A 13,060-nucleotide genomic window follows, 5' to 3' on the forward strand; every position below is an offset into this window, starting at 1 on the left:
GTGGATCCGGCCTCCACCCACTCCCGGCTTCCACCGACCCCGTCCGTGGACCCGGCCTCCACCCACTCCCGGCTTCCACCCACCCCGTCCGTGGCCCCGGCCACCACTCGCCTCCAAATCGCCATGATACTTATACTCCCTGTACAATTATGTAGGGGTGGGAGGAGGCGGCTACGGACGGGATCGGTGGCGGCCACGAGCGGGATGGGTGGTGGCCACGGGCGGGGTGGGTGGCGGCCACGAGCGGGATGAGTGGTGGCCACGGGCGGGGTGGGTGGCGGCCACGAGCGGGGTGGGTGATGGCCACGACGGGATTGGTGGTGGCCACGGACGGGGTGGATGGTGGCCACGGGCGGGGTGGGTAATGGCTAGGGACGGAGTAGTGGCGGGTGTGTGCTGCGCCAGCAAGCCGATGTGTGCATCTAAACGAACGCGTTGTCCCTGAGGATGTAACTCAACTCCCGTGTTCCATTTACAGAACTCTAAATTTGGTTTAGCAGACTTGGCGGCAAAACTTTGAATCTGGATGTTTACACCGTTACCAAGGCAACGGGAGCAGCACGGACCAATGGGACCCCTGGATGCCGTTCGGGACATGCGAACCCGGGCAACATTGGCTGAGGCTGCAGGAATGTTGGAGGGGAGGTTGCTCTCTCCTTGGGCTATTTCTGAACTCCATGAGAGTTATGACTTATGGAAGCACTGGAACTGATATTAACTGATTCAACTGTAACATCACATGCGGAATATACTACTGAGGAAGGCGTGTGCGGGTGAAAGGGGTTAGAAAGAGGATGAGGGGAGGGGGCACAGACGCGCGGGAACCTGGCGAGGCAGCAGGTTGAACAGGTTTGCTAGGTAGGGGGGCGCAATGGGGCCTGGTGGGCACGGCGAGGGAGGGGAAGGGGGAGAGGGGGCGGTGAGGGTCGTCCTGCCAAGCTTGTGGCAAGTGTGTCGGGAGAGTGTGTACCGTGGTGGTGGTGGCTGTTGTGGGCTGAGTGCCGGCCGTCCAGAGGGCTACTAGTTAACCCGAAAGGGACTGTGCTAGTGTAGGAGTCCGTATAATGGCGGGACTTATCAATTTAGTCCTGGAGCGGGATGGACACGACCAGCCATGGGGCTTCCGGCTCCAGGGCGGCGTCGACGTGGCCATGCCACTCTCCGTCCAGAGGGTAAGTCTTTTGTCACCTGTATGTAGGTCCCACCGTCTCCTCCAAGTAATCTCTCCTGAAGTACTTGTCTTGCCTGTTAACTCCGTCTTCAGTTCCATGCTTTTCTCGGAAGTGGATAACAACAGTTTTATTACAGGATATGGACACGTCTCCTGTGCATATTAATAAGATAATATAAACTTACAATTGTGAGTCACTGAGTTATACTGTTATCAACTCAAAATCCCCTCGTTCTGGGGGTTACTTATCAGCACTTCTTTTCCCTGGCGCTAGTAGCTGTAGTCCCTTAGTGATAACAGGGGTGTCAGGTGCCCCTGAGTATTCTGTCGGCACCTTTGTCGAAGGTGCAGTTCTCGCTCGCAGCCTCGCCTCAATCAGGCTCTCTTGAGGAGCAGGTGATACCTGGGAGAGTGATGAAGCTTACACCGGTGGGGGTAAGGGGGGGGGGGCGGGGCGGGGACAGCTGACAAATGACGCTGCCAAGAACCTGTTAAGGGGAATAGGTTGACGGGACAAGCCATTGGACCCGTTGAGGAGAACCTGCTATTGTGAACGGTGGTTGGACCTGCCTATAGGGTCTACTGTCTTAAACTGCTGACAGGGGATAGGTACTGTCGAGGGGGCCCTGCTTGCTCTAGACGATGGCTCCTGCTGACAGGGATCTCATGATTTGGCTGGTGACGGTCTCTTGATTGACTTGACGGTTCACTTGATGAGGGACCTGAGAAACCCAGCGAGGATAACTATTGAAGAGCCTATTTACAGAACTTGCTGAAATGATATATAGGAGACCTGTTGAGATAAGACCAGCTGAAGAATGCTGTCAAGAGAAGACATATTTAGGGACACTGAGAAGACTTGGAGCTACTGTGGCGTAGGGAGCCACCTGGTACACGTAGCTCACCACAATCACAGGCGACGCCAGTACACAGATGACGCCAGTACACAGGTGACGCCAGTACACAGGTGACGCCAGTACACAGGTGACGTCAGTCCACAGGCGACGCCAGTACAGATGCGACGCCAGTCCACAGGCGACGTCAGTCCATAGGTGACGCAGGTCCACATGTGACGCTAGCACACAGTCCACAGGTGTTCCCCAGCACACAGGTGACGCCTGTCCACAGGTGACGCCTGTCCACAGGTGACGCCAGTCCACAGGTGACGCCAGTCCACAGGTGACGCCAGTCCACAGGTGACGCCAGTCCACAGGTGACGCCAGTCCACAGGTGACGCCAGTCCACAGGTGACGCCAGTCCACAGGTGACGCCAGTCCACAGGTGACGCCAGTCCACAGGTGGCGCCAGTCCACAGGTGGCGCCAGTCCATAGGTGGCGCCAGTCCACAGGTGACGCCAATACACAGGTGACGCCAAAACACAGGTGACGTCAGTCCACAGGTGACGCCAGTCCACAGGTGACGCCAGTACATATATGACGCTAGTAAACAGGTGACACCAGTACACATGTGACGCCAGTACACATGTGACGCCAGTACAGAGGCGACGCCAGTACAGAGGCGACGCCAGTACACAGGCGACGCTATACTCAAAACTCTCCAAGAGTAAGTTAATCTCTGTCTTTCTGTTTCTCTCTCTCTCCCTCTCTCTCTCTCTCTCTCTCTCTCTCTCTCTCCCTCTCTCTCTCCCTCTCTCTCTCTCTCTCTCTCTCTCTCTCTCTCTCTTGATAGAAATAATGCGAGAGGGCTTAAGCATGACTTATATCCTCTTAGTTCATAGTTTGGAAGCTTAAATTATTAACTTTAATCCTACCAGGTAAATGTTTTGTAAATTTACCTGCTGTATTCAGAATCCAATTATTTGACCATCTGGTTTACAAGTTATAGATAATGATTTGTTTAAGTTAAGAAGAATAGATGATTATTTTTATCTTATGGCCCTGTCATGGCCCCCATCACACAGGATGGTTAGTCATACAGAGTCATGTGACAAGTAGTCTGCACTGGCACTCTCGATGAATTATGATGATATCACCAAGAACACAAAAAGAGTGAATAAGGTATCAATGATATATTAAAAGTCCCCATGTTGACCAGACCACACACTAGAAGGTCTGGTCAACATACTTTAGCCACGTTATTGTGACTCATCGCCTGCAAAAGTCCCCATCTTGCAGTATTTTTTGTTTAATAACACATTTAGGTATATATGCATTCGTGGCGTTACCCGAGACTATATCAAGGGGAGTACAGTGTGACAAAAAACTAGCTATGTGATGCTAAAAATCCCCATCACACAGAATGATTTATCATACAGAGGCAAGTAGTTTACACTGGCAAATTATATGCAATTTCAAGTAAAACTCTACGGTTTACACTCGTACATTTTCATTGTTCGTATCTGATGATATAAACTGACTGATAAGTCTCGTTGATTCTTCCACACTTACTGTTCGTAGGTTCTAGATGAACTTCTCTATCCTTCCAAACTTGTGTTTAAATATAATGTCACACAAGTAACTCCCTCTCATCCTGAGTTGGTCAGCTTGATATTGGTTGTCCCAATGTCTTACAACAGCTGTTTACAAGCCATAAAATATTTAATATTGTATTGGCAATTATCCCAATTTCTTGCCTGGTTCATGTTCGATTACTTGAGAATCCGAAGGACTGGAGAGATACTTTACTTCTTCTGACGTTAGCATCAGCGGCAGCACCATCGCTGCCATGTTAATACCAACAAGGCAATCTGCGTCATGAAAGAATATTGGATTACACTGATATTCGCTTGTAAGTATTTTCCCGCAGTTAAGAATACATGTTGGAGAGAGTGTGTTTCCTGGGAGGGTAACCTTGGGTAGGAGCCAAGCTGGCTGTGTGACTGCCCACACATGTCCACCCGCTTTACTCTTATTGATCCGCCCACTTGTTTACACATTATTATCATTTGTGTAGTTGCTCTCCGTGCCGACCAGTGCCCCGTCGACACAATAGCCACCAGCGACGCTAGTGCATCGCCGAATGAACGTTGGCGACGTTTCATTCTGCGTTGAACCAGTGCCGCTTCTGGATATTGTTCCCAATGAGGTATACAGTAGCCAGGGACCCGTCCGCGTGAAGGGGACAATAGCTAGGGACCCGTCCGCGTGTAGGAGACAATAGCTAGGGACCCGTCCGCGTGAAGGGGACAATAGCTAGGGACCCGTCCGCGTGTAGGAGACAATAGCTAGGGACCCGTCCGCGTGTAGGAGACAATAGCTAGGGACCCGTCCGCGTGAAGGGGACAATGAAGACGGGAAAGGGAGGGAGGGAGGAAACCAGAAGGTATCTACGTCACAAGGGCAAGACAGCTATATGAATCAGAAAGAGAGAAGGATCTGGGAGTGGATATAATTCAGACACTCACACCGGAGGCACACATAAACTGGATAACATGGACAGCATATGGGACGCTGGCAAATATAAGAACATCGTTAAGCCACCTGAATCAGGACTCCTTCATAAAATTTGTTTGACCAATACTGGAAAAGGCATCACCGGCATATGATCCACACCTTGTGAGCGTAAAGCCAAAACTGAAAAATACAAAGGTTTACAGCACGACTGGTGCCAGAGCTAAGATAGGAACATAGGCTAATGGAACTAAATCTCACAACTCTAGAGGATAGAAGGAACAGGTGATATGATTACAACTTACAATATACTGAAGGGAATAGATAACGTGGACAAGGACAGCTTTGTCCACCTTATCTTTCGTACTCGTATGAAAATACTCGTATCCTGAATGGGTAGTTAACAAGTGGAATGCTCGAAAAGAGCAAGCTGTGGACGCCACCTCCAGCTACACCTTTAAGGCCCAACTCGACAAAGAATTTGAAAGAGTAGTTAAGTTGAAACGCCACAGGTACAATGCTGGCAGGCGGGGCAAAAAAAAAAAGAATCTCACTTCCCTGTAGACAATGATAGTGGCAAGGGTGGAGACGTGTGTCACCAAGAGCCAGAGGCCCGGGGAGCACTAGTGGCAAGGGTGGAGACGTGTGTCACCAGGAGCCAGAGGCCCGGGGAGCACTAGTGGCAAGGGTGGAGACGTGTGTCACCAGGAGCCAGAGGCCAGGGGAGCACTAGTGGCAAGGGTGGAGACGTGTGTCACCAGGAGCCAGAGGCCCGGGGAGCACTAGTGGCAAGGGTGGAGACGTGTGTCACCAGGAGCCAGAGGCCCGGGGAGCACTAGTGGCATGGGTGGAGACGTGTGTCACCAGGAGCCAGAGGCCCGGGGAGCACTAGTGGCAAGGGTGGAGACGTGTGTCACCAGGAGCCAGAGGCCCGGGGAGCACTAGTGGCAAGGGTGGAGACGTGTGTCACCAGGAGCCAGAGGCCCGGGGAGCACTAGTGGCAAGGGTGGAGACGTGTGTCACCAGGAGCCAGAGGCCCGGGGAGCACTAGTGGCAAGGGTAGAGACGTGTGTCACCAGGAGCCAGAGGCCCGGGGAGCACTAGTGTCAAGGGTGGAGACGTGTATCACCAGGAGCCAGAGGCCCGGGGAGCACTAGTGGCAAGGGTGGAGACGTGTGTCACCAGGAGCCAGAGGCCCGGGGAGCACTAGTGGCAAGGGTGGAGACGTGTGTCACCAGGAGCCAGAGGCCCGGGGAGCACTAGTGGCAAGGGTGGAGACGTGTGTCACCAGGAGCCAGAGGCCCGGGGAGCACTAGTGGCAAGGGTGGAGACGTGTGTCACCAGGAGCCAGAGGCCCCGGGGAGCACTAGTGGCAAGGGTGGAGACGTGTGTCACCAGGAGCCAGAGGCCCGGGGAGCACTAGTGGCAAGGGTGGAGACGTGTGTCACCAGGAGCCAGAGGCCCGGGGAGCACTAGTGGCAAGGGTGGAGACGTGTGTCACCAGGAGCCAGAGGCCCGGGGAGCACTAGTGGCAAGGGTGTAGACGTGTATCCTACCTGCTATTACTACCACCACAATCAATTTTCCCAGCGCTTATACTAGCTGGCCTTGCCTAGTACTACTACAGTACTACGACCTCTCGCATCACTGCTACTTTACCCTCCGTGAAAATCTACTCAAACTACCTTCTCTACCTTACATATTGCACATACACAGGAGCAACAGAGTGGGTGATCTTGTAGGACACACTCACACACAGTGAAGATATTGTGCTCAAGCATCTGGCTCCGGGGCAGAATAGTTTCGCACTGTTTTAGTCTTGAATATAACTAGACAGCATTCTTCTGCGAGCCCTTGTAAATCCTTCCTCCCTCCCGCTCACCAGATTATAAATTTGAACGATCTTCTCTCACCTCTAATGTGAAGCCTGGCCAAGGTTCTCTATTATTATTATTATTATTATTATTTAATGTTAGGTTGTAACATTTTTATTTTCAGTTTCTTTTATCTGTTTTGAATGAATCTCTCTCTTTGTTATCTTGTGGGGAAGGTAAACGAAATATTTTATGTTGTTACACTAAGTTCAATGGTTATAATACATAGAACACATGTGAAGAAATGCTTCGTCTCTGTTGACATCCCTGTCTGTGCGCTAGCACTGGTCGGTACAACGACGGCTTCGCTTCCTACAGGTTCGTCGTTCGATCCCTTATAGGCCAAGTGGATGGGAAGCGTTCTTTCACTACGTCCTCACCCCCCCCCCCAGCTCCTTGCGCTCGCACACCATCCAAGTACTATATAGTATTACTGGGTTACTTGTTTCTCATAATAATTACCTTACCTTACCTATTGTCATCACTTACGCCACGTATAAACACCTGCTCACTTCTGCTCTTTCCTCACACGTGAAAAAGTAGTTGTTGCCCCACGAAAGTCATTAGATATGGAAAAATGTTTGAAAATTTAAAAAAAGTCAATGGAAATAATTTCATAATAAAGGAAGGATGTGATGAGGAATTATATACTACTATAAACTTCATTAAGGACGTGCAGACGACATGCCTGGGAGACGTGTCCTGAGCACAGATAAGTGACTTGTTATGTGCCTGTTGCTCCGAAGTCTAGTAGTTGCGAGCCGGTCATTACTTCCAGTCGTCATATCAAGGTCCCATCAGGAACTTCTATCCCTTCCAAGTGCAATATAGTCATACTGGTTTAGCGCTTTCACCTTATTACCGAGATGTGAGGCGTCTCCCTAAAGTCAGAGCACAAGTCCACGTGGAAGGCGTCACCCGGGCGTTCCTGTAGGTCCACGCTGGACCTAGAGCTTTATATTCGAGGCATTAAAGATGCCTTAAGGAGCCAAACACCTGATGAAGTGAGCGGTTGCAATCTTCCCGGGCCTCTGGCTCCTGGTGACACACGTCTCCACCCTTGCCACTAGTGCTCCCAGGTGCTGCAGGTTACTCGCCATACAGTCATAAAACATCACTTTAAACTAAATCTTTCAAAAAAAACCGTAAGTAAATGTAGATGTTTAAGTTATTTTGGCATGGGTATGTTGGCGGCGGCATAGTATGTAGGTTAACACAGGAACGTTTCAGGCGCTTGACTGCGTGAGGGCGGAGGTGCGGTGAGCTCCACAGTCTTAACCAGGAAAGATTCCAGAAGCAACTAACTGCTGCCCAGAGGAATTTTCGAATGTTCATAGCAAGGTGGATAGACCGTCTGACTCCCACTCGTGGGGTCGGTGGTTCGAGTCTCCTACTAATCAAATGAATGAATGAAGTCGTTGACGGTAATTCAATTAAAATTTGTAAATATAAATGTTAAAAACGTTAGAAATGAGTCATTGCATTAATCTAAGAATGTTCGGAAGGCGGGGCCAGGAGCCTCGCTCGACCCTGCAAGCACATCTAGGTGACTATACACACACACACACACACACACACACACACACACACACACACACACACACACACACACACACACACACACACACACACACACTCAGAGTAGTTAGTAAATGGAATGCACTAGAAAGTGATGTGGTGGAGGCTGACTCCACACACAGTTTCAAATGTAGATATGATAGAGCCGAGTAGGCTCGGGAATCTGTACACCAATTGATTGACAGCTAGTTGGAAGGCGGGGACCAAAGAGCCAGAGCTCAACCCCCACAAGCACAAATAGGTGAGTACAAATAGGTGAGTACTGCAGGGCCGGGTATGAATGCGGAAGAGATGGTGTTATGATTTGGTGGGCACCATAAATTAACTGAATACTGGCTCTCGTTGGGAGAGGTAGTTGATGGCCATGATAATGTGTGTGTACTCACCTAGTTGTGTTTGCGGGGGTTGAGCTCTGGCTCTTTGGCCTCGCCTCTCAACTGTCAATCAACTGGCGTACAGATTCCTGAGCCTATTGGGCTCTATCATATCTACATTTAAAACTGTGCAATCTGTGTGTGTGTGTGTGTGTGTGTGTGTGTAGCTCTTCTAACCGTCGGTTGTCTAATGTTCTGACTCCCGACCTATTTTCCTCTATCATATCTACTAAATATATTTATCTCTCGTTTTCTCTTTCCCTCTCCCATGCGCGCACACACACACACACACACACACACACACACACACACACACACACGCAAGGATCGGTGCTGGGACCAATTCTATTTCTAATATATGTTAACAGCATGTTTACAGAAATAGAGTCCTACATGTTGATGTTCGCGGATGACGCAAAGTTGATGATAAGAGTTGTGACAGATGAGGATTGTAGGATCCTCCAAGAGGACTTGAACAGGTTGCAGAGATGGTCAGAGAAATGGCTACTGGAGTTCAACACGAGCAAATGTAAAGTTATGGGAATGGGACTAGGTGATAGGAGACAAAAGGGACAGTTCACAATGAAGGGGAACTGCCTACCTGTGACGACGCGAGAAAGAGACCTGGGCGTAGACGTAACACCTAATTTATCTCCTGAGGCACATATAAATAGGATATCGACAGCAGCGTACTCTACACTGGCAAAAGTTTGAACATCATTCAGAAACTTAAGTAAGGAGGCATTTAGGGCGCTTTACACTGCCTACGTGAGGCCAGTCTTAGAGTATGCCGCCTCATCATGGAGTCCCCCATCTGAAGAAAAACATAAGGAAACTGGAAAAGGTTCAGAAGTTTGCAACGAGATAGGATCCAGCGTTACGAGGGATGGGGTATGAAGGGCGCCTGAAGGAACTGAGCCTTACGCCACTTGAAAAGAGAAGGGAGAGGGGGATATGATAGGAACGTATAAAATACTCAACGAAATTGACAGAGTGGACATAGACGAAATGGTCACACGGAATAGTAACAGAACGAGGGGACATGGGTGGAAGCTGGAAACTGAGATGAGTCACAGAGATGTTAGGAAGTTTTCTTTTAGCGTGAGAGTAGTGGAAAAATGGAATGCACTTAAGGAGCAGGTTGTGGAAGCAAATTCTATTCATAATTTTAACACTAGGTATGATAGGGAAATAGGTCCGGAGTCATTGCTGTAAACAACCGATGGCTCGAGAGGCGGGATCCAAGAGTTAATGCTCGATCCTGCAGACACAAATAGGCGAGTACAAATAGGTGAGTACACACACACACACAGTGGATATCAAGTAAATAAATATTTTAAGGGAAAATTTGGTGGTGGGGAATTTAGGTTGCACCTGGGCTGCCATGTTCACCAGGGCCCCTCCCTCCCTCCCTCTCCTCACACACTTACCACAACTTCTTCTCACCTTATACTAACAAGTAAAATATTTTACATGTTGGGTAAATGCAGTGTTTAAAGTTTCAGATCCATGTGTGTGTACTTTTCTGTAGTTCTCCACTTGCTTTATTTAAAATGCAGTGTGAAGTTAGGTCCTGCTAGGTTTGGTTTGGTTAGAATATATCCGGTTAGGTTTGAATGTGTCTGGTCAGGTCATGTTCGGCTCGATTAGGTTAGGCTTGGTTACGTTAGGTTTTGTTAGGTTAGGTTTTGTTAGGTTAGGTTTGGTTAGAATATGTCCAGTTAGATTTTAATACATTCGGTTAAGGTGATAAACAGGTAAACCTCAGGAAGGCAGACACTCTCTAGATTATTAAATATATGTTTACGGTTATTACAATACACAGGAAGTAAACCTTAGATGAATGATGCAAGTTTTATAAATAAACTACACATTTCTGTACTAATATGCTTAATAAAATTTTGTATATAAGAAAAAAGGGCGGGTTGCATAATATTCACATTATTAGAATGAAGGAACAGAGAAGACATGATAACGACATAAAGATTATATGGGTAATTGTCGAAGCACGTAGAAAAATAATGTTTAAAATGGAAACCACGGACACGATGAGTCACAAGGTGTCAGAAACAACTTCCTCATCGCTAGAGTCGTAAGAAAATGGCATTGATTACATGAAAAAGTTATTGATATTAATTAAATTTACAGTTTAACGCTGTCACCACGTTAATGTCGCTTTCTGACATTTTCCTTCTTATATGACTATGTAGTAATTTAGGTTGCCCTTTAGCTTTCATTGCAATATTGTTTTCATAATTTTTTTCCAATACTTTCCTGATATTACTGTATTCATTCCTAGCTCTGCTGCATCCAATCTTATTGTCATCTGTCTTTTGGCCTCTGTACTTTCTCCACTCCCTTCTGCTTCTCATTTTTGCTTCCTGGCACTGTCTATTAAACCCTGGGTTTTTATATTCCCTCCTACTTCTTTTACTGTTGATATAAAACTCTCTTCGGCCTCCTTGCATTTCCGCTTGACTAGGTCCATCATATCTTGCACTGTTTATCCTCTTAGTTCTTCTTCCCACAGCACTTCTAGATATTCTCTTATCCTCCAGTAATCCCTTTTCCTATAGTCTACTCTCCTTTCCCAGACCTCTTGCCCCGTGGTCACAAGTTCGATCATGTAGTCACAGAATAGGACACAATGGTCACTGGCTCCTAGTGGTATTTCATGTTCCATATTTGTAATATCTTCTTTATTCTGTGTGAAAATCAGGTTTAATAGGCTTGGTGTATGTGGCCATATACACCATATGAATCGTCGTTCATGTGTCTCCTTGCGGCGCAATAGTTCTCTGGACGGGTGTCGAAATACGTCCTCGTCAGGGAATCTCTAAGATTCCTGAAAGATTCGCTGTATTTTTCTGCTCCCGGGGCTTGCCAGCCAAGTGGGCGAGGCTGAGGGGAAGGTGGGTTGGGGAGGGGTGATCAAGGCATGAGCTGGGGTTAGTTGGGGAGAGAGTAGCTAGCCTGAGTTGGGGGGAGAGGGTTGTCTGGGATGAGTTGGCTGGGATGGGGTGTAGTCGGTTGGGCTCAGGATGGGGGTGGGGACTGATGGGCTGCGATTGGAATGGGTACGCGTGGGCTGGGGATGGGATGGGGGATGATAGGGAGGGAACAGGTGGGAAGGTGTTTATCTATGGATATGTAGGGAAGAAGTAGGCAGGGGTTGAGCTGGGGATGGGTGGGTTAGGAAGGTGGATTGCAGGGAGAAGGGTTGGAGCAAACAGGTAAAGGGACAGATGCATGTATGGGGAGGGTGAGCTCAGGGACACGTTCTTGTCAACATTGAGACGCAAGTCATGAGAGCTCTCAGCTCTGCTGGCATCATACCTCAAACTGTGCAAATAACTTATCCACTCATGTTCTTGTGCATGTCCAAGTTTGTTAGTGCTGAAAAACTACATGAATATATATATAATATATATATATAATATATATATATATATATATATATATATATATATATATATATATATATATATATAATATATATTACCCGGTGTTTTCGTTTTGTACAGTTTGCATATAATCATATAAGACAGGTGGATGTGGGAGGCAGGTGGATGTGTGAAGCAGGTGGGTGAGTGAGACAGGCGGAAGAGTGAGGCTGGTTGACGAGTAAAACAGTTCACTGAGTGAGGCAGTGGATGAGCGAGGAGTATGGGTGAATGAAGCAGGTGAGTGAGGCAGGTGGATGAGCGAGGCAGTAGGAAGGGTGAGGCAGGTGGGTGAAGCGGGTTAGTCCACCGGTATTGTGTCCGCGGCCACCACTGCCACCAGGTATATATATAGCCTTCAGCGCCTTTCCCTCCAAAGGCATTATGGTGTGCTGGCGTTGCCTCGCCCATAGCTCTGGTGGTGTTGACCTGCACGCTTCTTATCTCCTGTACATCAGTCACAAGCCACAATCGCTGCTGATGGCGGCGTGCTTCCCGCCTCCACGACACGACCGCAGCACAGGAGCCGGTCAGGGACCAGCTGCGTCGGAGCGCTCTCCCCGCCGTTGGCAGCCGGACACGATTGGTCATAAATCTCCGCCAGGATAGACTGTGCTGCCGTGGAGAACCATCCAAGTGGGCCGGGGGGTGGGGAAGGGGAAGCAAGGAGTGACCAGCGGCTGGTGGACGAGTTTCCCACCTGCGTCAGGGGAGGGGGCGAGCGTCCCACCTGCGTCAGGGGAGGGGGCGAGCGTCCCACCTGCGTCAGGGGAGGGGGCGAGCGTCCCACCTGCGTCAGGGGAGGGGGCGAGCGTCCCACCTGCGTCAGGGGGCAGAGGCAAGGAGGAGGGTCTGGCAGCGAATGCATGTGTTGCTACAGTCATGGCAGAGTACCAGGGATAACCTGCCCACTACTGCAGGGTTATCTTCCCGGCCTGCTGCTCCAAACACAACATTATGTGCTGGACTCGATTAGCACCTTCTTTCCCTGCTCAACCCAATACTTCCTCTACCTACCTTAAATTTTCTTCCCAAGGATGAAAAGCAAACAAGTCCTTTGCCTGACACAGTCCATTAAAAACTAGCGTTTGGGTTTAATTTATTTTTTAGTTAGAAGACTAAATCTACGGCGTTGTAACGTAACTTAGAGAACAGTTGGGTCCCAGTAATGTGTAGAGGAGCTTGGGAACACCGACCTCCAGACACCCAGAGGGACATATGTGTTCTCTCTGAGGGGACATATGTGTTCTCTCTGAGGGGACATATGTG

General features: G+C 48.9%; 1 protein-coding gene across 9 annotated transcripts in view; it reads left to right on the plus strand.

Moving 5' to 3' along the window:
* The first annotated feature begins 928 nt into the window (after window positions 1-928).
* Window positions 929-13,060, plus strand: part of LOC123765105 (PDZ and LIM domain protein 3) — a 92,331-nt gene continuing 80,199 nt past the window's right edge. For 8 of the 9 annotated variants that reach the window (XM_045753565.2, XM_045753568.2, XM_045753566.2 and 5 more), the window contains exon 1: window positions 929-1,172. In XM_045753565.2, the coding sequence (XP_045609521.2) occupies window positions 1,065-1,172 (108 nt within the window). In that variant the 5' untranslated portion in view covers window positions 929-1,064. Of the gene's footprint in view, window positions 1,173-4,136; window positions 4,218-13,060 lie in introns of those variants that run through there. The other variant, XM_045753567.2, reaches the window with a different exon arrangement.

The sequence above is a fragment of the Procambarus clarkii genome, chromosome 29 (genome assembly GCF_040958095.1).
Source record: "Procambarus clarkii isolate CNS0578487 chromosome 29, FALCON_Pclarkii_2.0, whole genome shotgun sequence".
NCBI classification, from domain to species: Eukaryota; Metazoa; Arthropoda; class Malacostraca; order Decapoda; family Cambaridae; genus Procambarus; species Procambarus clarkii.